Source organism: Symphalangus syndactylus, chromosome 11, assembly GCF_028878055.3.
Source record: "Symphalangus syndactylus isolate Jambi chromosome 11, NHGRI_mSymSyn1-v2.1_pri, whole genome shotgun sequence".
NCBI classification, from domain to species: domain Eukaryota; kingdom Metazoa; phylum Chordata; class Mammalia; order Primates; family Hylobatidae; genus Symphalangus; species Symphalangus syndactylus.
In genome coordinates, this window is record NC_072433.2 from 53,035,837 (window position 1) to 53,062,682 (window position 26,846).

Sequence of the window (26,846 nt, forward strand, 5' to 3'; positions counted from 1 at the left end):
TCTCTATGGAGAAATGTTGGTATTTTTTCAATTTGATGAAATGATAAAATCACCATGCTATTCTTTCATTTTCTTTGTTCTAAAACTGTCAGAATGTATTAAGTTCTTGTTGATCATATTTTTGTTTATTCTTCAACCTGGATTATATTATTTGCCTAATTTTAATCTTCCATTTTACAGGTTTCAATTGAGCTTATTTTTTAAAACAGGTTGATTAAAGTATAATTAACTTTCAATAAGCTGCACATATTTAAAGTGTTCATTTTGTTTTGATGTGTGTGTATACCTGGGGAATCATCAACACAGTCAAGACAATGAACATATCAATTCCCCCCACACATTTTGTCATGATTACCCCCATTGTGATTCTTCCTTTGCATTCCTTCCAACCCATCTCTAAGCAACCACTGCTTCCAGTAACAACAGACTGATTTTCACTTTCCGGAATTCTACATAAATAGAATCACATAGCATAAGATCCATTCCCACTGTAGCAGGTATCAACAGTTCATCGCCTTTCAATGCAAAATTGCATTCTAGAGCTTTATGCATTCACTAGTTGAAGACCATGTAAATTGTTTCTAGTTTTTGTCTATTACAAATAAAACTGGCATGAATATTCATGTACAAGTTGCTGAATAGGCATACATTACAATTTCTCTTAAGTAAATACTTCAGAGTTTAATGTTTAAAAAGGGAAGCAACCACCAAACTGTTTTGGGAAGGGTGGCATCATTACACATTCCCATGAAGACTGTACAAGGGTTCCATTTCCCCTACATTCTCATCACATTTGGTGTAGTCCCTGTTTTTAATTTTTCTTATTTTTTTAACTTTTATTTTAGGTTTGGGGGTACATGTGAAGGTTTTTACATAGGTTGCAGGTTTCTTACTTAGGTAGATATTTGTCACGGGGATTTGTTGTACAGATTATTACATTACCCAGGTATTAAGCCTAGTACTGAATAGTTATTTTTTCTGCTCCTCTCCCTCCTCCCAATCTCCACCCTCAAGTAGACCCCAGTGTCTCTTGTTCCCTTTTTTGTGTCCATGTGTTCTCATCATTTAGCTTTCACTTATAAGTGAGAACACATGGTATTTGGTTTTCTGTTCCTATATTAGTTTGGTAAGGATAATAGCTGCTAGCTCCATCCATGTTTCTGTGAAAGACATGATCTTGTTGTTTCTTATGGCTGCATAGCATTCCATGTATATGTACCACATTTTCTTTATCCAGTCTGTCACTCATTTAGGTTGATTCCGTGTCTTTGCTGTTGTGAATAGTGCTGCAGTGAACATTCACATGTATGTATCTTTATGGCAGAATGATTTATATTCCTCTGGGTATATATCCAGTAATGGGATTACTAGGTCTAATGGTATTTCTGTTTTTCAGTCTTTGAGGAATCACCATACTACTTTCCACAATCATTGAACTAATTTACACTCTCAACAACAGTGTATAAATGTTCCCTTTTCTTCACAACCTCACCAGCATCTGTTATGTTTTGACTTTTTAATAGCCATTTGGACTGGTGTGAGGTGGCATCTCATTGTGTCTTGATTTGCATTTCTCTAGTGATCAGTAATATTGAGCTTTTTTTCAGATACCTGTTGCCCACATGTATGTCTTATTTTGAAAAGTGTGTGTTCATGTCATTTGCTCACTTTTTAATGAGGTTGTTTTTCTCTTGTAAATTTAAGTTCCTTGTGGATAGGAGACCTTTGTCAGATGCACAGTTTGCAAAAACTTTCTGTCATTCTGTAGGTTGTCTGTTTACTCTGTTGATAGCTGTGCAGAAACTCTTAAGTTTAATTAGATACCATTTGTCAATTTTTGCTTTTGTTGTAATTGCTTTTGGTGTCTGTCATGAAATATTTGCCCATTCTTATGTCTAGGATGGTATCGTTCCAGGGTATTTTATAGTTTTTGGTTTTACATTTAAGTCTTTAGTCTATTGTGAATTGATTTTTGTATATGGTGTAAGAAACGGGTCCAGCTTCAATCTTCTGCATATGGCTAACCAGTTATCCCAGCACAATTTATTGAATAGGGATTCTTTTCCCCATTGCTTGTTTTTGTCAGCTTTATCAAAGATCAGATGGTTGTAGCTGTGTGGCCTTATTTCTGGCCTCCCTATTATGTTCCACTGGACTATGTGCCTGTTTTTTACCAGTACCATGCTGTTTTGGTTACTGTAGCCCTGTAGCATAGTTTGAAGTCAGGTAGCATGATGCCTCCAGTTTTGTTCTTTTTGCTTAGGATCACCTTGGCCATTCAGGCTCTCTTTTGGTTCCATATGAATTTTTAAATAGTTTTTTCTAGTTCTGTGAAGAATTTCATTGGTATTTTGATAGGAATAGCATTGAATCTGTACATTGCTTTGGGCAGTATAGCCATTTTAATGATATTGATTTTTCCTGTCCATGAACATGGAATGTTTTTCCATTTGTTTGTGTCATCACTGATTTACTTGAGCAGTGTTTTGTAATTCTCATTGTAGGGGTCTTTCACCTTCCTGGTGAGCTGTATTCCTAGGTATTCTATTCTTTTTGCGGTGATTGTAAACGGGATTGCCTTCCTGATTTGGCTCTCAGCTTGGCTGTTGTTGGTGTACAGAAATGCTAGTGATTTTTATACATTGATTTTGTATCCTGAAACTTTGCTGAAGTTGTCTATCAGCTGAAGGAGCTTTTGGGCTGAGAGCATGGAGTTATCTAGGTATAGAATTATGTCTTCTGCACATTTATGCAGCCAAAAAACACATGAAGAAATGCTCATCATCACTGGCCATCAGAGAAATGCAAATCAAAACCACAGTGAGATACCATCTCACACCAGTTAGAATGGCCATCATTAAAAAATCAGGAAACAACAGGTGCTGGAGAGGATGTGGAGAAATAGGAACACTTTTACACTGTTGGTGGAACTGTAAACTAGTTCAACCATTGTGGAAGTCAGTGTGGCGATTCCTCAGGGATCTAGAACTAGAAATACCATTTGACCCAGCCATCCCATTACTGGGTATATACCCAAAGGACTATAAATCATGCTGCTATAAAGACACATGCACACGTATGTTTATTGCGGCACTATTCACAATAGCAAAGAGTTGGAACCAACCCAAATGTCCAACAATGATAGACTTGATTAAAAAAATGTGGCACATATAATACACCATGGAATACTATGCAGCCATAAAAAATGATGAGTTCATGTCCTTTGTAGGGACATGGATGAAACTGGAAAACATCATTCTCAGTAAACTATCGCAAGGACAAAAAACCAAACACCGCATGTTCTCACTCATAGGTGGGAATTGAACAATGAGAACTCATGGACACAGGAAAGGGAACATCACACTCCGGGGACTGTTGTGGGGTTGGGGGAGGGGGGAGGGACAGCATTAGGAGATATATCTAATGCTAAATGACGAGTTAATGGGTGCAGCAAATCAACATGGCACATGGATACGTATGTAACAAACCTGCACATTGTGCACGTGTACCCTAAAACCTAAAGTATAATAATAAAAATAAATAAATAAATAAATAAATAAAAATAAATAAATAAATAAATAAAAGAATTATGTCTTCTGCAAACAGGGATAGTTTGACTTCCTCTCTTCCTATATGAATGCCTTTGTTTCTTTCTCTTGCCTGATTGCTCTGTCTAGGACTTTCAATACTATGTTGTGGTGAAAGTGGGCATCTTTGTTTCATGCTTGTTTTCCAGGGGAATGCTTCCAGCATTTGCCCATTGACTATGATGTTGGCTGTGGGTTTTTCATGGATGGCTCTTATTGTTTTGAGGCATATTCCTTTGATACCTAGTTTATGGAGAGTTTTTAACATGAAGCAGTGTTGAATTTTATCAAAAGCCTTTTCTGCGTCTATTGAGATAATAATGTGGTTTTTGTCTTTAGTTATGTTTATTTGATGAATCACATTTATTAATTTATGTATGCTGAATCAACCTTGCATTCCAGAGATGGTGCCTACTTCATCCTGGTGGATTAGCTGTTTGATGTGTTGCTGGATTTGGTTTGCAAGTATTTGTTGAGGATTTTTGCATTGATATTTATCAGAGATATTGGTCCTAAAGTTTTCTTTTTTGCTGTGTCTCTGCCAGGTTTTGGTATGAGGATAATGATGACCTCATAGAGTAAGTTGGGGAGGCCTCCCTCCTCAATATTTTGGAATAGTTTCAGTAGGAATAGAACCAACTCTCCTTTGTACATCTGGTAGAATTTGGCTGTGAATCCATCTGGTCCTGGGCTTTTTTTGGTTGGTAGGCTATTTATTACACACTCAATTTTGGATCTCATTATAGGTCTGTTCAGGGAATCCATTTCTTCCTGGTTCTGTCTTGGGAGGGTGTATATGTCCAGGAACTGATCCTTCTTTTTTAGGTTTTCTAGTTTGTGTGCATAAAGGTATTTATAGTCATTTCTGATGTTTATTTTTATTTCTGTAGGGTCAGTGGTAACATCTCTTTCATTATTTCTAATGTATGTTTATTTGGATCTTCTCTCTTTTCTTCTTTATTAATCTAGCTAGTGACCTATCTATCTTATTAATTTTTTCAAAAAAGCAACTCCTAGATTTGTTGATCTTTTGAATGGCTTTTTATGTCTTGATTTCCTTCAATTCAGCTCTGATTTTGGTTATTTCTTGTCTTCGGCTAGCTTTAGGGCTGATTTGTTCTTGCTTCTCTAATTCTTTCAGTTGTGATGTTAGGTTATTAACTTGAAATCTTTCTAACTTTTTGATGTGGCCATTTAGTGCTGTGAATTTCCCTCTTAACACTGCCTTAGCCGTGTCCCAGAGATTCTGGTATGTTGCATCTTTGTTCTTATTAGTTTCAAAGAACTTCTTGATTTCTGCCTTAATTTCATTATTCACCCAAAAGTCATTCAGCAGCATATAAGAAAAACCATAGAAAGTACCTAAAATGTATAAATACAGACATAAGCAAATGGAAAATTGCATCACATTTTAGGTAGAAAAAAATTATCAACATCAGTTGTGCTTAAGGTAATTTATTAATTTAATTTTGCCTCAATACAGATACAATTAGGTATTAGAGGTGGGTATGTTATTGGGGGAAAAAACCTGATAGATGCAAACACAAATAAGCCAAGAAATTTCTAAGGAAAAAAAACAATATTGGCCATCCCTGTGAGACATCTTGATTGACAAAAACACTGATAGAACATTGGAGCTAAAAATTCAGACACAGACCAACCTTAAATGACAGAAATTTATTGCTCACCATTGTTGAGGCTGGAAAGTTCAAGATCCATGCATCAGCAAATTTGGTTTCTGACGAGAGCCCTATTTCTCATAGCTTCTAGGTGTGTCCTCACATGGCAGAAGGGGCAAGGGCACTCCCTTCAACCTCCTTCACAAGGACACTAATTCCATTAATGAAGACGGTGCCCTCCTGGCTTATTCTCTTCCCCAAAGATCCCATACCTGATACTATTACATGGGGGGTTAAGTTTCCATATATGAATTTGGAGAGTTGGGAACACAAATATTCAGACCACAGCAAAGAGTTAATAAGCAATAAAAATTACCGTGGAGATGACATTCATTAATACTTGGAGTTTGGGAATTTGATATTCCTGTCACAAAGATTAAAACAACAACGTATTCCTTACAACCTGTAACAAAATAAAGCTCCAATAAAAGGTAAATCTGTATAGCAAAAAAAGAAAATATCAGTTTTGATAAGGTTAATGCTAATGGGTTGTACCAGGAATTTTGAGGTTTCTGAGGATAGGCAGGGCCCCAGAGTTCCCTCCTATGACATTTTTCCTGAAGTTTCTCATACTCTTCCTCAAACTGAAAGTGAATAAAAATATTTTCTGTTTTATTATTTGAGAAATTAAACATAAAGAAGGCCAGTTATGCATGATCCTCAAACAATTATTCGGTCAATAGTGCTCTGTTGAGGAAGGGCACAGAACCTCACACCCACAGACGCGTGATGTTTTACGAGACAGGAGACATCTCCCTGAGCCAGAGCCCCACCTTTTACGGCTGACCAGAGGCTTCCACAAGCTTGCACTGCTCTGCAGCCCTGCCACAGAGGCTTAACCCTGAGAATCTGACCTCAGAAGGTAACTGATTACCATGTGCCACAACACGGTGCTCTACAGAGATTCTGCCCTCTCTTTATTTTTATATTTTTAGTTTTTGTGGGTACACAGTAGGTGTATATATTTATGGGTTGCGTGAGAGATTTTGATACAGGCATGCAATGTGTAATAATCACATCAGGGTAAATGAGGTATCCATCCCCTCAAGCATTTATCCTTCCTGTTACCGGCAATCCAATTATACTCTTTTAGTTGTTTTTAAATGTACAATTAAACTTTTTTTACTATAGTCACCCTGTGGTGCTAGCAAATAAGATTAGGTCTTATTCATTCTGTGTTTTGTACACATTAAGCCTCCCCACTTCCACCGCCATCCCTCCACTACTCTCCCCAGCTTCTGGTAACCATCATTCTACTCTCTGTCTCCATGAGTTCAATTGTTTTAATTTTTAGCTGCCACAAATAAGTGAGAAAATGTAGTTTGTCTTTCTGTGCCTGGCTTATTTCACTTAACATAATGACCTCCAGTTCCATCCATTTTGTTGCAAATGGCAGGATCTCATATTTCGTGGCTGAATAGTATTCCAGTGTGTATATGTACCACATTTTCTTTATCCATTTATCTGTTGATGGACATTTAGGTTGTTTCCAAATCTTGACTATTGTGAATAGTGTTGCAATAAACGTGGCAGTGCAAATATCTCTTCAATAAACTGATTTCCTTTCTTTGGGATATATTCCTAGGAGTAGGGTTGCTGGATCATAATGTAGCTCTATTTTTAGTTTTTTGAGGATCCTCCAAACTGTTCTCCATAGTGTCTGTACTAATTTACATTTCCACCAACAGTGTACAAGGATTCCCTTTTCTCCACATCCTCACCAGCATTTGGATTCTGTCTTTTTTTTTTTTTTTGAGATGGATTCTCATGCTGTCATCCAGGCTGGAGTGTAATGGCGCTATCTCTGCTCACTGCAACCACTGCCTCCTGAATTCCAGTGATTGTTTTCAGTTTGCAGCCCCAAAGATGATGTCTTCATTCAAATAGTCTGTAGTTTTCAATATGGAAGACCAAACAGCTAGAAAGTAGTCAATGACACAAAACTCTTGAGTTCTGACCACTGAGTGGAGTGACCACTCCTGCTTCAAGTTCCACATGGCTGGCACTGAGGTTAAACACCCACAGCAGCCCAGTGGAACCATGAAGTGTCATTTTTCCCCGACCCATTAGAAAACTAGGACTAGGCATTTAGTAAACACTCAGTGAATTGTGTGTTGTTGGGGAGGGTCCCATAGAGCCAGCAGCATTGCTGTGGACAATGGAGAGGGGCAAAAAATTCCCACCAAAGATGAATCCTAATTTTTCCTTTAGAGCTGTTTCTGTTCCAGTCCAATTTCCTTCTAGATTATGTTATTTCTATTTACCAAGTGGCATTCTGAGATCAGTTATAGAGTCCAAATTGACCCATCTCAAAATTGAAATATAAAGCTATATTTCAGGAAATATAGTACCTTTCAGGAAAGGTCCCAGCCCTAAGTTTGGCAGGAGCCACTGACTTTAAGCAAGCTCAAAGTGATGTAGAAATCAGTGTAACTAGTAGTGTTATGGTTGCTATGAGTTCAAAATCCCAAAGAATTAAAATAGAAAAATTAGCTGGGTATGGTGGTGTGTGCCTGTAATCCCAACTACTCAGGAGGCTGAGGCAGGAGAATCGCTTGAATCCAGGAATGCGGAGGTTGCAGTGAGCCGAGATCATGCCACTGCACTCCAGCCTGGGTGACAGAGTGAGACTCCGTCTCACAGAAAAAAAAGAAAAGAACAGAAGAAATAAAGGGAAGGGAAGGGAAAGAAAGAAAGAAAAGAAAAGGAAAAGAAAAGAAAGGAAAGAAAAAACATCTGTGCCCAGGAAGGGAGGGGCAGCTCAGGCTCCTAACCTAGGCAAGAGGGTGCACCAAATGCCTGGAAATTTGCCTGGGCAAGGAGCAGAGAAACCAACACTGCAACAAGGCCTTTGCACAGGAAGGGAGAGGTGGCTCAAGCTCCTAATCTGGGGGAGTGAGCATGCCAGAAGCCAAGAGACAAGTCCGTGTATGAGCAGAGAGAGTGCCGCTGCATTGTGTTCTCTGCATGGGAACGGACAGGCAGCCCAGAGCTCACAATCCAGGTGAGAGGCTGCACCAAATGCCTGCAGACGTGCCTCGGCCAAGAGCAGAGAAGATGCCTCTGCACCAAGCTCTTCGCACAGGAAGGGAGTGGTGGCCCATGCTCCCGATCCAGGTGAGCAGGAGTGGGATCTGTCTCCCTCCCCCTCCTCAGAACCAGCTGGGCTCACTCCCCTGACTGACCAAGGGGGCAGGCTGGGGCGCCCAGAAATGCCATACATAGACTGGTCCCAGGTTGCAAAGCCACCTCTGGCCATAAATATCACCACCTGAGAGCAACCATGGCTTCAGCAAATCTCCTCCCTTTCCAGTCCTGTAATGAAAGAAAGCCCGATTCCAGGGCCTATAGCGGAAGTACACGCCACACTTGCTGCTCAATTCTGCCTATGGGGGTCCTTCTGCTCCAGAACAAGTGCTTTAATCTTTCTCACCAGAGACCTAAATACCTGTGGCAGCTGCTGCTGCCCAGCCACCAATGACTGCCTTGACATGAGCCAGAACTGAAAATGGCATCTCCTCTTGGTCCTGGGTCTGGGAAAATGCCTGCAGCTTTTCCCAGTGCCTTTCCCTCTCAGAGTCTCCCAGCCTCTCCCCAGATTCGCTCCAGGGCTTGGGAGAAACAAGATGCTCTTCCATGTCCTGAGTTCCACATCTCCCCGGTGAAAAAGTGAGTTACTGACACTCTCTGTCCCTTTCACATACTAGGGATTCACCCACTTTTCTCAGATGAATGCCACCACCCAAGCTGCTTGCCCGCCCTTCCCTTCCCCAGGATCTGAAGTTATCTATGCTTCTCTGGTGAACTCTCATGTTCCTGCTCAAATAAAAGCTCAGTGTTCATCTCTATGGACTATTTTGCTATTTCTAACAGGGAAGACAAAAAAACAGCTAGTGTTCCTAATAGCCCCATCATGAATACTACTCATATTTACAGTGGCACGATTAAATTCATTGCTTGATGTTCAGATGATGCCATTACTTTAGAGGGCAAAAACCTCAACCAACCTAATAATTCCATCACCTACCTAATGAATGAACCACAATAACATATAGATAAGTTTCCAAACATGTGGAATTCAAAATCTACATACAAAATAAGTTACACTATATGATTTCGTATATATAAGCTACAAAACAGGTGAAAGTACAGGTGAGCTATACTGTTACGGGTCAGAGTTGTGGTTACTCCTGGGGTAGTGACTGGGAAGGGCACAAGGAGGTGGCTGGGGTCTGACGATGTTCTGTTTTGCAACCTAAGACATGCATACAGAGTTGGGTTCAGTTTGTTAAAATTTCATTTAGTTGTGCACTAATGGCCTGTGCAAGTATTCCAACTTTTTAAAAAAAAATACATATCAATTAAAACACAAAGAGAGAATATAAATGGATTAGTGATTTTTGTTGTTGTTGTTTGAGACAGGGTTTCACTCTGTCGCCTAGGCTGGAGTCAAGTAGTACGACTTGACTCCAGCCTAGGCGACAGAGTGAAACACACAGAGAGAACACACAGCCTTGGCCTCCTGGGCTCAAGTGATCCTCCTACCTCAGCCTCCTGAGTAGCTGGGACTTCAGGCATGTGGCACCATGCCTGGCTAAGTTTTTAATTTTTTGTAGAGACTAGGGCTCGCTGTGTTGCCCAGGCTGGTCTCAAACTCCCTAGCTCAAGCAATCCTGCTGCCTCGGCCTCCCAAAGTGCTGGGATTACAAGCGTGAGCCACCTCACCTGGCTTGATTAGTAATTTAATGCCTTAATGTTGTCAAAGTGGAGGTTGAAAGTATTAAATAACTTTATACCATGATTAATATTTTAAAGTCTGCTGTAACCTCTGTGTTAAAAACTAAGATATGCTTGTGTATAACTCCTAAATAACAGATGTTAACTGTGACTTTTAAAAATCTATATATAACATAGAAGACGTTAAAATTGGAAGAATCAGAAAAGATGATGGGTATTCAGAAGAATACAGAAAGTTGGTATATCCAATGCCAAATATAGCCTTTAAAATATTAAACAAAAATAGCTAAATTATTCCTGTCAAAGTCAAATATTAATTGACTATATTCAATTGGATATTCCTTCAAGAGATACAACTAAAACATAAACATAATCTTTATATATATTTATGCTTTAGTTATATCTCTTGAAGGAGTAGAAAAATTAGAAGATATATGTAATTTTAACCAATTAAAATTAAAGTAGAAAAAGTAAAAATACATTATATATGATTTTAACCAATTAATCAGTGAGGATGGTGATATATCAGATAAAAAAGACAATACAGTTAAAGTAGTTTAACACTGTTATAATTAATATTATTTTTACATTTCTTAAAGCATAATTTTCCAATATTATTGCTTGACGAATAACAAGCATAGTCTGATTATCCCCACACAGTTAGACATATGTAGGTGTTTTTCTGTATGTATCACCAATCCCTTGTAATGTCACTTTCACAACTGTGCTTATAATTCTGTGGGTGATGAGTAAACAACTGAACATTGTGCAAAAATACACAACATACATATATATGATAAAATTAGCGGATTTTGTATTCTGTGTCAGGCAAATCAGAACCTGGAGACACCAGAGTCACAGCTGATGAAAACAAAAAGGCTGAGAGTTGGGGAACACAGAGCACTCAGGGCAGAAATGTTCACCAGCCACTGCCCAAGAGGATTAAAAAGAGCCAAAAATTGACAAAAGGAAAAGAGGATGTAAAAGCGTACATAGATGCTCCCCAGGACCAGGATGGCTTAGGTGACTCTGGACTCGGGGAGGACCTGAACAGCCAGTGGGTCCCATGAATGTGTTGAACCTGCAGCTTGTGCCGGCGCAGGATGAAAACCATGGAGCCTCTGGCCCAAGCCGTGATTCCCAAATCCAAAACATCAAGGAATCAGAATGAATCACAGCATAACAGTAGCCATTATCTGTTTTCCTTGTGATGGCTGCATTGAGTTATAGCCAGACACATAAAGAGGAAAATTATTTCTTAGTGTGTTTAGGATCCAGCATGAGGGAATCAAATGTCCAATGAGCTTGGGAACTATTATTCTAAGCTCTGCCCTACTGGAGTCCCTGGGGAAATAGCGATGGCCTGGAAGACACTCAGGAGGCAAGTGCTGCCAGGAGGAACACCCCTGCCCAGTCTCTGAAGGAAGAATAGAAGTTCACATGAAAAATCGTTGAAGTTGTTCAAACCAAAGATGTCATTGTCTGCCAGATTTCTTTAGAGGGAATGACCAAAGAGTTGGGTATAATCAGGTGCGTGAGAATCAAATCTGTGCACCTTAACCTGCACCCAGTGAGGAAAAGGGAGACATAATGATAAAGAAGAGAGTTTACCAGACTTTGTAGAGTCAAATGTGTCAGTCTGTCTTCTGCTAAACAATCCATCATGGTTGAGTATCGCTGAACAAAGTGATTCCTGCACCTGCAGATTATTCAGGTGGTTATGACATGACCTCTAGGACAGGGTGTTCCAGAGAAAAAAAACCAATTTAAATTGCTTAAATTTAAATAACTCAAATCATTGAATTAATAAATTATTTTAACTTACTTTAAATACATACATGCAATTTATTTAAGTATAGATATAAATAATAAATGTTTATTCATTTTAAGAAATTGGCTCATGTAACTATGGAGGCTGAGAATTCCCATTATCTGCTGCCTTCAAGTCAGAAACCCAGGACACCCAGCGGTGTCACTTGAAGATTTGAGAACCAGGAGTGCTGAGGGCAATAGAAGATCCCTTCAGGAGTAGCCCCAGGTAAGGGACCCCAAAGAGTGACCTCACTTCCTTGACAATAGACCCCAACAGAACTTGGAACATTGGAAACCAGGCAGCCACATTCTAGAAACAGTCTCTCCCCAGCTCACTTGGCTGAAGATACTAAAGAGAACTAGATGTTACCTAGTGTTATCCTGCTGATCCCAATTTCCTATAGTTCTGGCACCAGAAAATCTTGAATGATAGGTTTTTCTGAAGCTGCTGACATCGGGTCAGCCCTCAACACCATCACCTTTGGCCGTGTTGAGGAGGTACTCAAAGGTAACACTGGCAGCCAAGAGCAAGCCAATCAATGTCTGGCCACCACCCTAATCCCACCTGGACAGTCACACCACACCTCCTTATGTGTGTTCGTGCAGTGGGTGTGATGTCATGTGGGTCTGGCCTGTCCTGAGCAGAACCAGGTGTTGGGTTGTCAGAAACCCAGTGACCCATCACATTCACGCCTCAGATCATGGCTCAAAAGTCTGCAGAGCAGAGACAAGAGATTGACAAAGAAGTGCTGATGAGGTAATGTATTCCATTTCCCTAGGTGAAAGGCAGGCACACCACACTGTGAGCAAGGATGAGTGCTGGACTGGTGGACTGGAGTGAGTGCAGGAGCAAAAGGTTCTCTAAGCTGGGTGCAGTGGCTCACGCCTGTAATCCCAGCACTTTGGGAGGCCGAGGTGGGCGGGTCACCTGAGGTCGGGAGTTCAAGACCAGCCTGGTTAATGTGGTGAAACCCCGTCTCTACTAAAAATACAAAAAAAAAATTAGCCAGGCATGGTGGCGGGTGCTTGTAATCCCAGCTACTTGGGACGCTGAAGCAGGAGAATTGCTTGAACTCGGGAAGCGGAAGTTGCAGTGAGCCGAGACTGTGCCATTGCACTCCAGCCTGGGCAACAAGAAAGAAAATCCATCTCAAAAAAAAAAAAAAAAAAAGGTTCTCTAATCCAGAGCCTGGAGGGGGCTGGGGAAGGCCTTCTGCTAAGACACTACTGTAAATAGCTTTATTCCATACACGCACACACTCACACCCACGCACACGTGGGTGAAAAAATATGTAAACCTTGACATATAGATGTAGATATAGATATTCATTCTATTAGTTCTATTTCTCTGTTTTCTTGAGTATGGCCATCCTAGTGGGTGTGAACTAACACTTCATTGTGGTTTTGATTTGAATTTCCCTAATGAATAAGAATTCTGAATATCTTTTCACGTGCTCACTGGCCATTTATGTTTTATTCTTATATCCTCATGTGTTCTTATCACCAATAATTAAAACATTCTCTGGTAAAATATTTTTCTAAGTTAATTCACTTATAAAAATTACAAAGGCATGAAGTGATTTACTCAATGAATGCTGTTATCTCATTTAATTTTTCATGTCATAATATGAGCTGATTCTCTCAGTGGCATGTCCTGTATTTCTGAAATGAATCCTTCTCAATCATTCTGTGTACCTGTATATTAATTATACATGCAAATCCATGACTTACACTTCCTTAGTTTTAAGTTTTGACATAATGTATGTATTAGGTATCTTATTATTTAACAGAAATCACTTTTTCCTCTAAGTTTTCTAATTTATTAGCGTAAAGTTGTTTGTCTTGGAATGTAGACTTTTTAAAAATCTCCATGAAGTTTTAAATACTGTTTATTTTTTAATATTAAGTATATGTTTACACATTTTTATTTACATTGCAGTAAGCTCTATTTCATCATTAATTTTATTTTATTATATTCCATGTAATACTTATTCTAAATTTTTTACTTACATTATACTTTATGATAACACATTATTTAGGCTAAGCTTCTAATTTATTTTTTTGAGATAGTGTCTTGCTCTGTCAGCCAGGCTGGAGAGCAGTGGTGCGATCTGGGCTCACTGCAGCCTCCGCTTCCCAGGTTCAAGCAATTCTCCTGTCTCAGCCTCCCAAGTGGCTGGGATTACAGACCCTACCACCACGCCTGGCTAATTTTTGTATTTTTAGTAGAGATGGCATTTTACCCTGTTGGCCAGGCTGGTCTCAAACTCCTGACCTCAGGTAATCCGCCCACCTCAGCCTCCAAAAGTGGTAGGATTACAGGCATGAGCCACCTCTCCTGACCAAGGTGAAGCTTCTTTTTTTAATTTAATTTCAAAAACACATATTGTCAGGCATCTTCTATTGTCGTATTTGAATTTGCAGCCATCTAATTTTCTCTGCTTTTGAACAAATACAGTGCACAACTTGAATATGAAGAATTTTTATTGTCTTTTCATCTGAAAAGTTCTAAATATTAATTAGGAATATTGCTCAGTTTTTAGGCTTAGTATTTTAAATTGCTTCATAAACTATTTCAAAATATTATTATTTAATAGTAGTAAGGTTAATCTCTATGATTAAAATATTTTACATTCGTTAAGGCTCCCTCTGTGATTACATTATTTCAGTCATTCCATACTGCTGAGTAATGTGATACGTAGCCCAGTTTCGATATATGTCCATTGGACCAAACTTCTGCATTGTATTTTTCAAATATTTGAATTTTCAAGACATTTTACCTGCTTTACCTAACAATAATAAGAAAATATCTGTGGGGGGAGGGGGGAGGGACAGCATTAGGAGATATACCTAATGCTAAATGACGAGTTAATGGGTGCAGGAAATCAACATGGCACATGGATACATATGTAACAAACCTGCACATTGTGCACATGTACCCTAAAACCTAAAGTATAATAAAAAAAAAAAAAAGAAAATATCTGTGGAAATTTTTCGCTTCAGCCACATGATTAGCCCGTTTGTATTATGATTGCTTCAGATTGGCTCCCTTGAGTATTTCAAGGCAGCAATTGCCACCAACTCCCCAGAAAAAGGGAAGCATAAGCCTCCCCAGAGTCCCTGGCGTCGGCTCCTCCACGGACAGTGACTGGTTCCGCCAGATTCACTTCCCAGAGGTCACCCTGATGGCTATTTCTTCTGAACAGGCTAATTGGGATTCTTGCTAATACAGCATATTCTACCCTCACAGGGTCCCGAAAATTAGGCAGTTTTCTTGATGAGTCTCATATTCATCAGCTGTGAGTCGAATTCTAATGAGAATCTCTTTCTACAGTCCTGTGCTCATTTCGCTCCACCCAGACCACTGCGTCCATTTTTACCTTAAAATATTTGAAATGGACGACTCTCCTCCCACAAAAAATTCATAGATTTCACAGAACTTTCTTTTTAGAATTTAAGGTAAAATGCCACCCGCCACGCAAGCCTGGGTGGCGAGCGCAGCTGCAGGCCTGGGGGGCAGGAGCGCAGAGCCAGGCAGAGAGGGGCTGCGGCCAAGCGGGAGGCCCACACAGGGCGACCAGAGGGCCAGTTTTCAGTGTGTGAATTTTTGAGGGAAGCCTCAGCCCAAATGAGAAGAAATCTGCAAACAATAACTACTGACAGTGAGTCTGCAGAGTCATCTGAATGCATAACATGGAATGTTCTCAAACCAGAAGTAGCAAAATGTGTGACTCCATTGATGAGGAGTGACTACCAGGATAGGCCCTGAGTCAAGACAATTTTTATACCTTCCTGGTGGTTCAGAAAGGAGTCTCTGTAAAACCAGAAGCAAAGAAAGGAAACAATCTGAATTTTCTTTTCTTTTTTTTTTTTTTCAGACGGAGTCTTGCTCTGTCTCCCGGGCTGGAGTGCAGTGGTATGATCTTGACTCACCGCAACCTCCACTTCCCAGGTTCAAGCAATTGTTCTGTCTCAGCCTTCCCAGTAGCTGGGATTACAGATGCCCACCACCTCACCTGACTAATTTTTGTATTTTAGTAGAGACAGGTTTTCACCATGTTGGCCAGGCTGGTCTCGAACTCCTGACCTCAATTGATCTCCCCGCCTCGGCCTCCCAAAGTGCTGGGATTACAGGTGTGAGCCACCACACCCAGCCATTATTGCGAATTTCTATATTTTCTCTGTCCAATCTTCTGTAATTTATTTTGTCCTGTTATTACAGGAAAGGGGTCCTTGACAGACCCCAAGAGAGGTTTCTCAGATATCACACAAAAAAGAATTCAGGGTGAGTCCACAGTGTAAAGCAAAAGCAAGTTTATTAAGAAAGCGAGTTTATTAAGGAAGTTTATTATGGTAAAAGGACAGCTACTCCTTAGACCGAGCAGGGCATTCCTGAGAGTAAGAGGAGGAAGGCGTCAGCCCTAGGTACAGTGTTTGTATATATACAGGATAAAAAAAGATCTTGGGGAGATGTGCCCTGCTACAAGGACTTATGGTAAAGGATTAATTTTCTTAATTACTATATTTTGCAAGAATCAATATTATTATCTTTAAAGCAAAATTAGGAATGCCTTTGTTCTCCAGATATCAGCATATCCGGACACTCCCAAGTCTGGATCTGTTTAGTAAACATTATTTGTTCCCTTAACCATGAACATGTAGAGGCCAGCCTCATTTTCCTAGCCCTCACTCAAAATGGAGTCACTCTGGTTTGAACGCCTCTGACACTGTGCTTGTGTTTCTTTTATTTTGAATTACAAAAAAGAAGTATGATGGCAGCTCATTCACCCTTTCGTGATTATTCCAGTGAGACATTACTGTTCTGCTCTGGAGAAGATACCGTCAGAGTCCCGCATTTCCATCAGCTAGCATGCATGCCTTTGGACTCAGACAGGGTTCTTTGGATTGTAGCTGAATTTTCAATGTTTAGTCAATATGGATCTGATCTCCACATGATCTTTTCTGTGAATGCCAACACCATTTTGTAACTTTTTTCCAATCTAAACATTTTTCTTTTCACTGCCAACACTCTGCCTTGTGATTTTATTGGAAATCAAGGACCTGCTATTATTTGTTAATTTGCCATCATTTATGTATATATTGAAAGGTACGAAACCCACAAGCACAATGATCATTTTTATTTGTTTGAAACTTCAGCAGAATAGATATCTGCATGCTTTATGAAGTTGCTTCAATAGCAGCCCCTGGGATGCCAGAAATTAGCATTTCTTTGCTGCCATGGGCTGATGATACTGCTGCTATTAGAGAAAGTTTAGCTGTGGCACCAAGTCACAGCATTTTCATAGAAAAAGATTACTTGTAGCTTATTTTAGAAGTAGGAACATTTGGTCTATTCGACTAGACTTGCAATTTAAAAAAAAAAGGTTGCATTCATTAAAGAAAAAATGAATTTAAGGTAAAATGACAAAACCTGGTCTTTAACATCCTGAAGGATCTGATAACATTATTTTCCCTCCAACTCCATCCCAGGCCCGGTGGTAGAACTTCTATTTTTCCTTCTCACCTTTTAGAAAAGTATGCATCTAGATTTTATTCAAAAATAGAAGAAACAACAGTAGAATCATATAAATAGCAAAAATTTGAAACTCAAAATATTAAGCATAAATTACAAAAACATATAAACAACAGAATATGTTGGATAAATACCAAGTTTTATATAATTACTCTGGATTAAAAAGCTGAACGTTCAGGTGAAGGAGCAGAGAATGCTCCTTCAAAACCAAAAGAGAGAAAATCTTCGTATAAGAAGCATGAACGTAGGATCTACACATCAGAAAAATTACAGAAGGACAGAATTATTTTTAAATAATCAAAAACTAGTCTCATTAAAATAAAGTATAATCATCAAGGACAAAAAGAAAATTCTACAACTTGAAAATGGGAAAAAAATGAAGGTTAATTCAAAACAAAAAAGGGCGTGAACTATGACTTTCTTCTCACTTTCTTCATTGATCATCACTTAAAGCTTATTTCATTAAACTTTTCTTACACTGCTGTGCCCAGTTAATTCCATGACATTTTTTATTAATTGGTTTAAAGTTGCATTGTTACAAATTATTAGAGGCCCACATTTAATGAATAATTTGCCTCTAAACTTCTCCATTGCAACATTAACAAAATGAAAATTATGAAAGCACTTTGCAAAACATTTCATCTGTAACTGTCGTTTATGATACATGAAAAATCCTTGAAGGGCAAAGACAGATTCTGAGTCTTACACACACTTTGCAATTGACTGCCAATTGTGGTGCTTAACCTTCTGCAGGAAGAAATCAACAAATGGCCATTCATTGTACAGAAAGAAAACAATCCACATAAATCGAAGAACTATCTGATCAGCTTAGGAAACTGTGGATTCCTTCCACAGCAAGTAGAGCCCAGCCTGGGTATCCTGGGATGGCGGCTCAGGAGCACAAACGGGCTGACCATGGGAAAACAGGCAGTGATCAGTGCCGAGGTGTTCAACAGCCACCAACTGGGATTAGGAAAAAGATGTGTAAAGATGGAGGAGAGCAAGTAAAATAACACAAGGTGCTCACCAGGACCAGGATGCTTTGGGTGACTCTGGGCTCAGGGGAGGATCTGGGGGAGAGGTTGGTCCCATGAATGTGCTGGACCTGCTGCTTGCGCCTGTGCAGGATAAAAACCATGGAGCCACTGGCCAAGGCCATGAGCCCCAAACACAAAACATCAAGGGATGATACCAAGACAATATGTAATGACTGTAGAATTCTGCTCCTACCTCCTCCAGAACAATACTTATAATCATTTGTCTTTGTGCTATTTATGCTGTTCCACTTGCCAGTCACATGTAGAGGAACAGTAATATTTACCAGCGTGTTCAGAATCCAGCACAGGACCAGGATGTTGAAGGACCTAATGTATCTAGAGCATGTAGTTTAAGCTGTGCCCACCTGAATTCGCAGGGGCCGATGGTGATGACCTGGAAGACACTCAGGAGGCAGGCGTTGCCAATGCACACAGCCCTGCCCACTCTGTGAACATAAAACACAAGTTTGCATCCAATATCACTGAGGGAATCTTTCAACCCAAAAGCAGCCATTGTTTGTGGGATTCCTTTAGAGTGTATAACCAAGGAGTTGGCTACGGTCAGAGGCTTGAGAATCAGATCTGTGGACGATAACATACCTCTGGTGAAACAAAGGAAACTATAGTGGTAAAGAAGAAAGAAATTCCCCAGGAATCCGAGATAAGAAGATCTGAGATAAGAAGATCATGCCTATTGCAAAATCCCTGGAGGCCATTTGTCATTTTTCAGTGTCTGATAATTACAAAGTGAGAGAACCCTGTGTGGAAACATAAAGTCTGTTTCACTTTTGCAAATAAAATCCACTATTGTCCACTTACCATTGTTTCCAACTTAGACATTTTCTTATTAGACCCTTTTTTTATTTTTTTATTTTTAATACTTATTTTTTTTTTTTTTTTTTAGACAGACTCTCGCTCTGTCGCCAGGCTGGAGTGCAGTGGCATGAGCTCAGCTCACTGCAAGCTCCGCCTTCTGGTTCAAGGAATTCCCCTGCCTCAGCCTCCCGAGTAGCTGGGACTACAGGCACATGCCACCACACCCTGCTAAATTTTTTTGTATTTTAGTAGAGATAGGGTTTCACCATGTTGGCCAGGATGGTCTCGATCTCCTGACCTCATGATCTGCCCACCTCGGACTCCCAAAGTGTTGGGATTACAGGCGTAAGCCACAATCCCTGACCAGACCTTGTTTTTTAAATAAGATTTTTGCTCTAAAAAGAAAAACATATACATCCCCACGAGAAGACTACTATATTAATGTTTTACATATAACTTTTACAATAATTCTGTGGTATAAGTGCTTTATTATTTCCATTTTACAGGTAAGGAGCTCTTACACAGGGAAGCTTAATGACTTTTCTTTGTAAGAGGCAGAATCAAAATTGGACAATGTGTTTAATTACTGTGTGTCTTACCCTTGGACATAGCTATGCTTTTCTAATGTTTCACACATTTTATGTTGTATATCTTGACACTTTCTTTAAACCTGGTTATAGTTTTTTCTTAATTTTTGATTGTGGCAATTTCTCATTTAAATCTAATTGCTTATTTCATGAGCAAATATCACCTATAATGATTCAGAAATCCAAGTAGAATATAGATGCACTGATTTAGTATAATCCTAAAAGAATAATCATACAAGACCAAATGAAATTTATTGAATGCTTAAATGATTTCATGTTGAAATTAAAAAAGAAGATTCTTTCTCATTGTAACCAAGAAGGATACAGAAATGACTGCTGCTAAGCAAGGGGACAAGGGACATGGGTAGGATATAAAACACTGTAAAGGAGAACCAGGTTGTCATTAATTGCAGAGAAATTTAGTATTTGTTTATGAATACAAAAATATCAAATGAAATTATTTCAGGCCGGGCATCGTGGCTTTCACCTGTAATCCCAGCACTTTGGGAGGCTGAGATGGGCAGATCACTTGAGGTCAGGGGTTCGAGACCAGCCTGGCCAACACGGTGAAACTCCATCTCTACTAAAAATACAAAAATTAGCCAGGCATGGTGGTGCATGCACCTGTGATCCCAGCTACTTGGGATGCGGAGGCAGGAGACTTGCTTGAACCCCGGAGGCGGAGGCTGCAGTGAACCAAGATCCCACCACTGTCCTCCAGCCTGGGTGACAGAGAAAGACTCCACCTAAAAAAAAAGAAAAATTATTTTAATGTCAGAATTGTTACACATATCAAAATATAAGCCTATTATTTAAAAGGAAAACTCGAGGTAGGGAAAATTATTCACTGAATTAAGTGTTACTAAGATGAATATTGAGCCTAAGAATGGCTTTATAACATTTTTGAAGACAGAGTAAATATTACCAAATAATTTACTTCAGAAAACTACTGAAATCCATGGCTTTTGTTCTAATATGAAAACCTCATATTAGAAGTTTTCTGCAAGCTCCGCCTTCCGGTTCAAGGAATTCCCCTGCCTCAGCCTCCCGAGTAGCTGGGACTACAGGCACATGCCACCACACCCTGCTAAATTTTTTTGCATTTTAGTAGAGACAGGGTTTCCCCATGTTGAGTGAGACCAGATGTTTCCTGTCACCACCCGTCACAGTCTCCATTAGGTACTTTATACGTCCAGAGTAGGTTAAAGCCCTACGTTTAATACTTTTGAGAAGAATAAGTTAATTTAATCAGCTACATCTTATACATTTTCACAGGCATGAAGGAACTGTAGAAATGCTTCCACTCATCTTGAAATCTCTCTGACTCTTGTGGAAATGATAGAACAACTAGCGGATTAATTTCCAAATTATTCTAGTAAACTTTAAAATAAATGCACTATTCCCATTTAACAGGTAAGGAGATCTTAGACAAGAAGGATCAACAAAAACAGATTTTGGGGGCCAGGCACGGTGGCTCAGGCCTGTAATCCCCGCACTTTGGGAGGCCGAGGCTGACGGATCATCTGAGATCAGGACTTTGAGACTATCTTGGCCAACATGGCGAAACCCCATCTCTACTAAAAAAGCAAAAAATTACCCGGGCGTGGTGGCAGGCACCTGTAATCCCAGCTATTCAGGAGACTAAGGCAGAAGAATCGCTTGAACTTGGGAGGCAGAGGTTGCAGTGAGCTGAGATCGTGCCATTGGACTCCAGCCTGGGCGACAGTACAAAACTCCACCTCAAACGAAAAAAGAAAAATAAAATGAAAAAAAAACTTAAAAACAGATTTTTGGCTTCTTGTATCAAAAACCAACAATGACAAGCACGATGATTTTGTTAAGTTAAATGAGCCACACACAGTTGGGGACTGGCTCATGTTCTTAGAACTTTGTTCCCCCTCCACAACTTAGCCCATGACCCAGCAATTATTTCCTTTCCCCACTGGTCAGTTTTTGGCTCAGTGAAGTTCCCTTTCCACACCAGAGCATTTACCCCACCTCCTGACAACTTCCTCCCCTTGCAGGTGCTCTCTCATAGATCAAAGTGTAACACACCCATCAGGCGCCTCCCTGCTGCCGGGCTCTGGAACCCAGTGACTGTCAGGACAGCCAGCAAGTGTGTGGAGGGAGGTGGCCAGGTCTGAGATACGGGCTCGGGATCCTGTGACCTCACCGCCCCACAGAACTGCAATTATACATTATCTGTGGCAACAATGACAGTACACACTTGGGGAATTGAAAATATTTTTGAAAAACTTTGTCCCAGTTACAATTACCTGTTTTGGGTAATTGACAACTTCCCTGCAGCACCTCCAGAGAGATGGCAGTGCCTGGAGAGGCTCTGCTTTTCCATGATCCTTTGAGGCAGACGGGGGCTCTCCTGGAGGGAGCAGAAAATGTGGAGTCTGTGACAGAAGGGGATGACAGTGAAGCACGGTGGGTGCTGGATTCTGTGCCTCCTGGGATGTGTTTTTGCTGAAACTCTAATTTTCTGTTACTCCCCAAATTCTTTAGATGAACAATCATTCAATTATGAATAGAGAGATGGGATCACACAAGTAACTTGAGAAGGATTTGTCAACAGATTACAGTGCCAGGAAGAACATGAGGTTCAACACTGACAAAAGAGAGACATCTGTGTAATTCAATGCAAATTGATATGCACATGTAGATTGCATATATACATATGTGTGTTTGTGTGTGTGTGTGTTTGGAATATATGTTTTATCAAAATGTGACTCAATAGAGATAGACTGTAAACTGAGCAATATTCATAGAAGAAACAAAGACATTTAATAAGGAATTTCCTCTCACACACACAAGCACCAAGTTTATGTAGTTGAGAGGGAAATTCTACTGAAAAAGTAATCAATAAACCAATGCTACTTAAACTACTCAAGAGTTATAGAGAGGTCAGTGTTTCCTGAAATCGTTTTTTGGAAGGGTATATAAAGGTGACACCAGAACCTTGCCTAGATTCAGCCATATAGAATACTATAGACAAGGCCAGGTGCGGTGGCTCATGCCTGTAATCCCAGCACTTTGGGAGGCCAAGGCGGGCAGATCATGAGGTCAGGAAATCCAGACCATCCTGGCTAACATGGTGAAACCCCATCTCTACTAAAAATACAAAAAATTATCCGGTTGTGGTGGCGGGCACCTGTAATCCCAGCTACTGGGGAGGCTGAGGCAGGAGAATGGCATGAACCCGGGAGGTGGAGCTTGCAGTGAGCTGAGATGGCACCACTGCACTCCAGCCTGGGCGACAGAGCAAGATTCCGTCTCAAAAAAAAAAAGAATACTATAGACAAGCAGGACACATACATTTAAGAGTAAAAATATTAAATATTAGAAACCATTGCATCAGTATATTAATGCATAATTAATCGCCTTTTATGTTTTAAAGGGAAGTATGACTCAATATTAAGAAATTCATTGATGAAATTAATCACATTAATAGAATGAATGAGAATGTCATGTGACTATGTTCATCAGTGCAAAAAAAAATTGGCAGAATTCTACAGAAAATTATGTTTAATAAATTTAGTAAGAAATTGGTGTAAAAGATTTCTGAAAAACATGAAAATAGACTTATACAAATGAAAAATAATGACACCAAATGTTTGGGTAAGAAAATTCAATAATATTGAGAAGTCAATAATCTTTGAAGAAATGTGTATGTTGAGTTTGACCCAAATATAATACGATGGGCTTGTGTTCTGAAGATCTTAAAAATGTATTGCTATGAAAAATAAACAAAAAACTCCATGGACAATTTGAAATTTAAAAAAAAAAAAAAAAGGCCAGGCACAATGGCTCACACCTGTAATCCCAACACTCTGGAAGGCTGAAGTGGGCAGATCACCTGAGGTCAGGAGTTCAAGACCAGCCTCTCCAACATGGTGAAACCTCATCTCTACTAAAAATAAAAAATTAGCCAGGTATGGTGGCACGTGACTGTAGTCCCAGCTACTTGGGAGGCTGAGGCAGGAGAATCGCTTGAACCCCGGAGGTGAAGGTTGCAGCGAGCCAAGATCACACCACTGCACTCCAGCCTGGGTGACAGAGAGAGACTCCGTCTCGAAAATAAAAAAAAAGGAAAAAAAAAAGAATGAATTCACCCTATTATAAATTATTAAAATGTGGGAATTAAAATAGTGCCCTGTTGATTCATGAATAGAAATAGAAATGAGTGGAATAGAAATTTTAAGACAGAATAAAATATGTGAAAATGTCACTGATAAGACAGCAGTGACAAAAGTAGAAATGTGGACTTGGGGTGTCTGAGCCTTTGTCTCCCCATGTGTTTTGCTGCACAAACAGAGATGGTGTTTCCACAAGTGGAGGGAGGATATTCAACCTTTGAATAGAGTAGCTTTGGCTATTGTCTGATGAATAACATTTTTACTGGCTCAGTACACATTGTAACCTGTTCTAAGAGCCCACAGCCTGTTTTCTGGTGAGCTGAGATGTGACTGCCTTCAGTAACACTTTATCGCCTACATCTGACCCACTTTCCCTGGGTCCCTAAAAAACAGTCACATACTGTTTTAGTAATTCCTTCAGTTGGTGATGTGTGTGGCCTGAGACTATCTGAGGACCCCTCCTATCCAGGCCCACAGGGGATAACAGGCTGTGAACAGTCCAGGGAAAGACCTACTGCTTGGAGATGCTGGAACAGGCTACACCAACGTGTGTTACTCTTCACCTATACTCCAAATTGGCACAAGGAGAAGTTGCCACAGTCCATTAGAAGGGAAAAAACAAATTTGGAAAGAATAAATATCCTTGGTTATGAGACACAAAGATGATCTTCAGAAGATATGCTAAAATGAAACGAATAGATGGTCTATGCCTTGAGTGAAACTTTGTTTGTGAGAAATTTTCTCCAAATGAAGAAATTTATGGAACACACCAAAAGGCAGAACCAGAAGAAAGGCCAAGGATGACCAGAAGTACCAGCAACCTTGGAATGTGCTGCCAGTTGTCAGCTAGGTAGCTAATATATGTAATTAAAACTGCTAGATATAAGAAAAACAATTATGTATCTAGAGTGTATAAAAAGCAAAGTATGTTTTGGGTGAATATAGTTGTAAAGGCATGAAATGTGTGTTTTTGGAGAAAAAGCAATTCTGTCTAGTTAAATGTTACTTAAAGATTGTTTCAAATTGAAGAAATAAAAAAAGATAAAACAGCGAATATAAAAAGTTGTAAAGAAAAAGAGAATAGCTGGGCACAGTAGTTCATGCCTGTAATCCCAGCACTTTGGGAGGCCGAGGCGAGCGGATCACCTGAGGTCAAGAGTTGGAGACCAGCCTGACCAACATGGTGAAACCCTGTATCTACTAAAAATACAAAATTAGCCGGGGGTGGTGGCACATGCCTGTAATCCCAGCTACTTGGGAGGCTGAGGCAGGAGAATCGCTTGAACCCAGGAGGCAGAGCTTGCAGTGAGCCGAGATTGTGCCATTGCAGTGAGCCGAGATTGTGCCATTGCACTCCAGCCTAGGTGACAAGAGCAAAACTCCATCTCACAAAAGAAAAAGAGAATAGAAAAAATTGTGAGAGATTGTAAAAGGTTATGAAAAACCGTAGTCAAAAGCTGACTGAGATTGGATGAATTCGTTATATGTTTATTTGTTTATTATTTATTTGTATATTATTTGTTTATATGTTATTTGTTTATTATTAAAGTTAGCTTTGTATTGGTAACACGCTAATGTAAAAGTAAAAGTTTTTTTCTTTTGAACAAGACTTTCATGTAGCATTAGTAAGAGATGATAAAATATTTTTGCATACTCTTCTAATAATCTGCAAAAAAAAAAGGAAGAAAGAGGAGAGACAGATTCTGTCTCATGCTGTCTTTATTAGGTCTTTCAAGTGTTCAGAAAACTGAGTCTCCTCTCTATTAGAAACAGGTTTCTGCTTTTTAAAACCTTTTAATTATCACTTTGTCTAAATGGAATGACTATTATTTTACAGTGACCTGTGATTCTATTTTGACCTAGTGTTTTAAACCTTTAATATATTTCACATCCTTCCCAAAAATCACATTTTAAATTTAAAATTAAGTCTTTTGGACCCCAAATTAACTCTGGGATGTTACAGAAGTTCCTTGAAGCATCCAAAAGAGAGATAATAAACAGGTTTATTTGCTATTTTAAATTATGTGGGAAGCATTATCTAATAAGATATAATGTTTAACCTTATTCTAGTTATATTTTATGGATATGTTATTAATATATGTCCCAAATTTGTATGAGATTTCTAAACTTCTGATTCCTAACATATGTTTTGGTAGCTTATAAGTCATAATTGTGGTTACTATGTAAAATAATTGTAGGCCACAGAAATAATCAAATTTTCTTATCTATTGTGTCTTTATGACTATTTTAAGTCATTTTGACAGCTAATTGCTTAAGTCTTATGAACTTTCTGAAAAGTCTTCACAAGCCAATAAAATCCTAGAATATTGTGTCTTCAAGGAGGTTCGTGGGAGGATGGAAAGGACCCTGATAAGCATTCTTGAACACAAATTTCTGATAATTTTAGAGTCATTTCATTTGGACCAGATGAGAAGTCCCAGAACTCTAATGAAGAGATTTGACTATTTTATGAAACTGCTAACCCAAGCAGGACAAGAATTAATTGAATATCAAGGAAATACTCTGCCAGATTTTCATATTAAATCAGCCAGTATTGAAATCATTTACTTACGCAATTTGAATGAACTTCATTATCTAAGTCAAATGGTAACCTACTTAATAAACGGTGCAATATACTTGATTTGGGGAAACAAAACTGGCATTTAAGAGAATACGAATTCAGTGTTAAGTGTGGACTCGTGGAAAGTGTGGACAGCTGCCCAGTCTTTCCTGAGTCCTTCAAGCTTCCCTTATTATAGCTCTACACTCCAGGACTCTTCCATGGAAGAAATAAAATAATCCAAAACAAATATATATATCCAATGTTTGGTGCATTAAACCCATAATCCTGAGAAGACAATCAAAACTTTAGATACATTTCTGCTACCTTTGGGCCATTTGAACACTTATAGA

At 39.4% G+C, this 26,846-nt stretch overlaps 1 protein-coding gene across 1 annotated transcript; it reads right to left on the minus strand.

The window, feature by feature from the left end:
• Positions 1–18,160: 18,160 nt before the first annotated feature.
• On the minus strand, positions 18,161–19,101 carry LOC129457595 (vomeronasal type-1 receptor 3-like). Its single transcript, XM_055232951.2, is given in 4 exon segments — positions 18,161–18,330; positions 18,333–18,725; positions 18,728–19,046; positions 19,048–19,101. Coding segments are annotated over 4 exon segments (933 nt in total). The 3' UTR covers positions 18,161–18,163.
• Between the last annotated feature and the right edge of the window lie 7,745 nt (positions 19,102–26,846).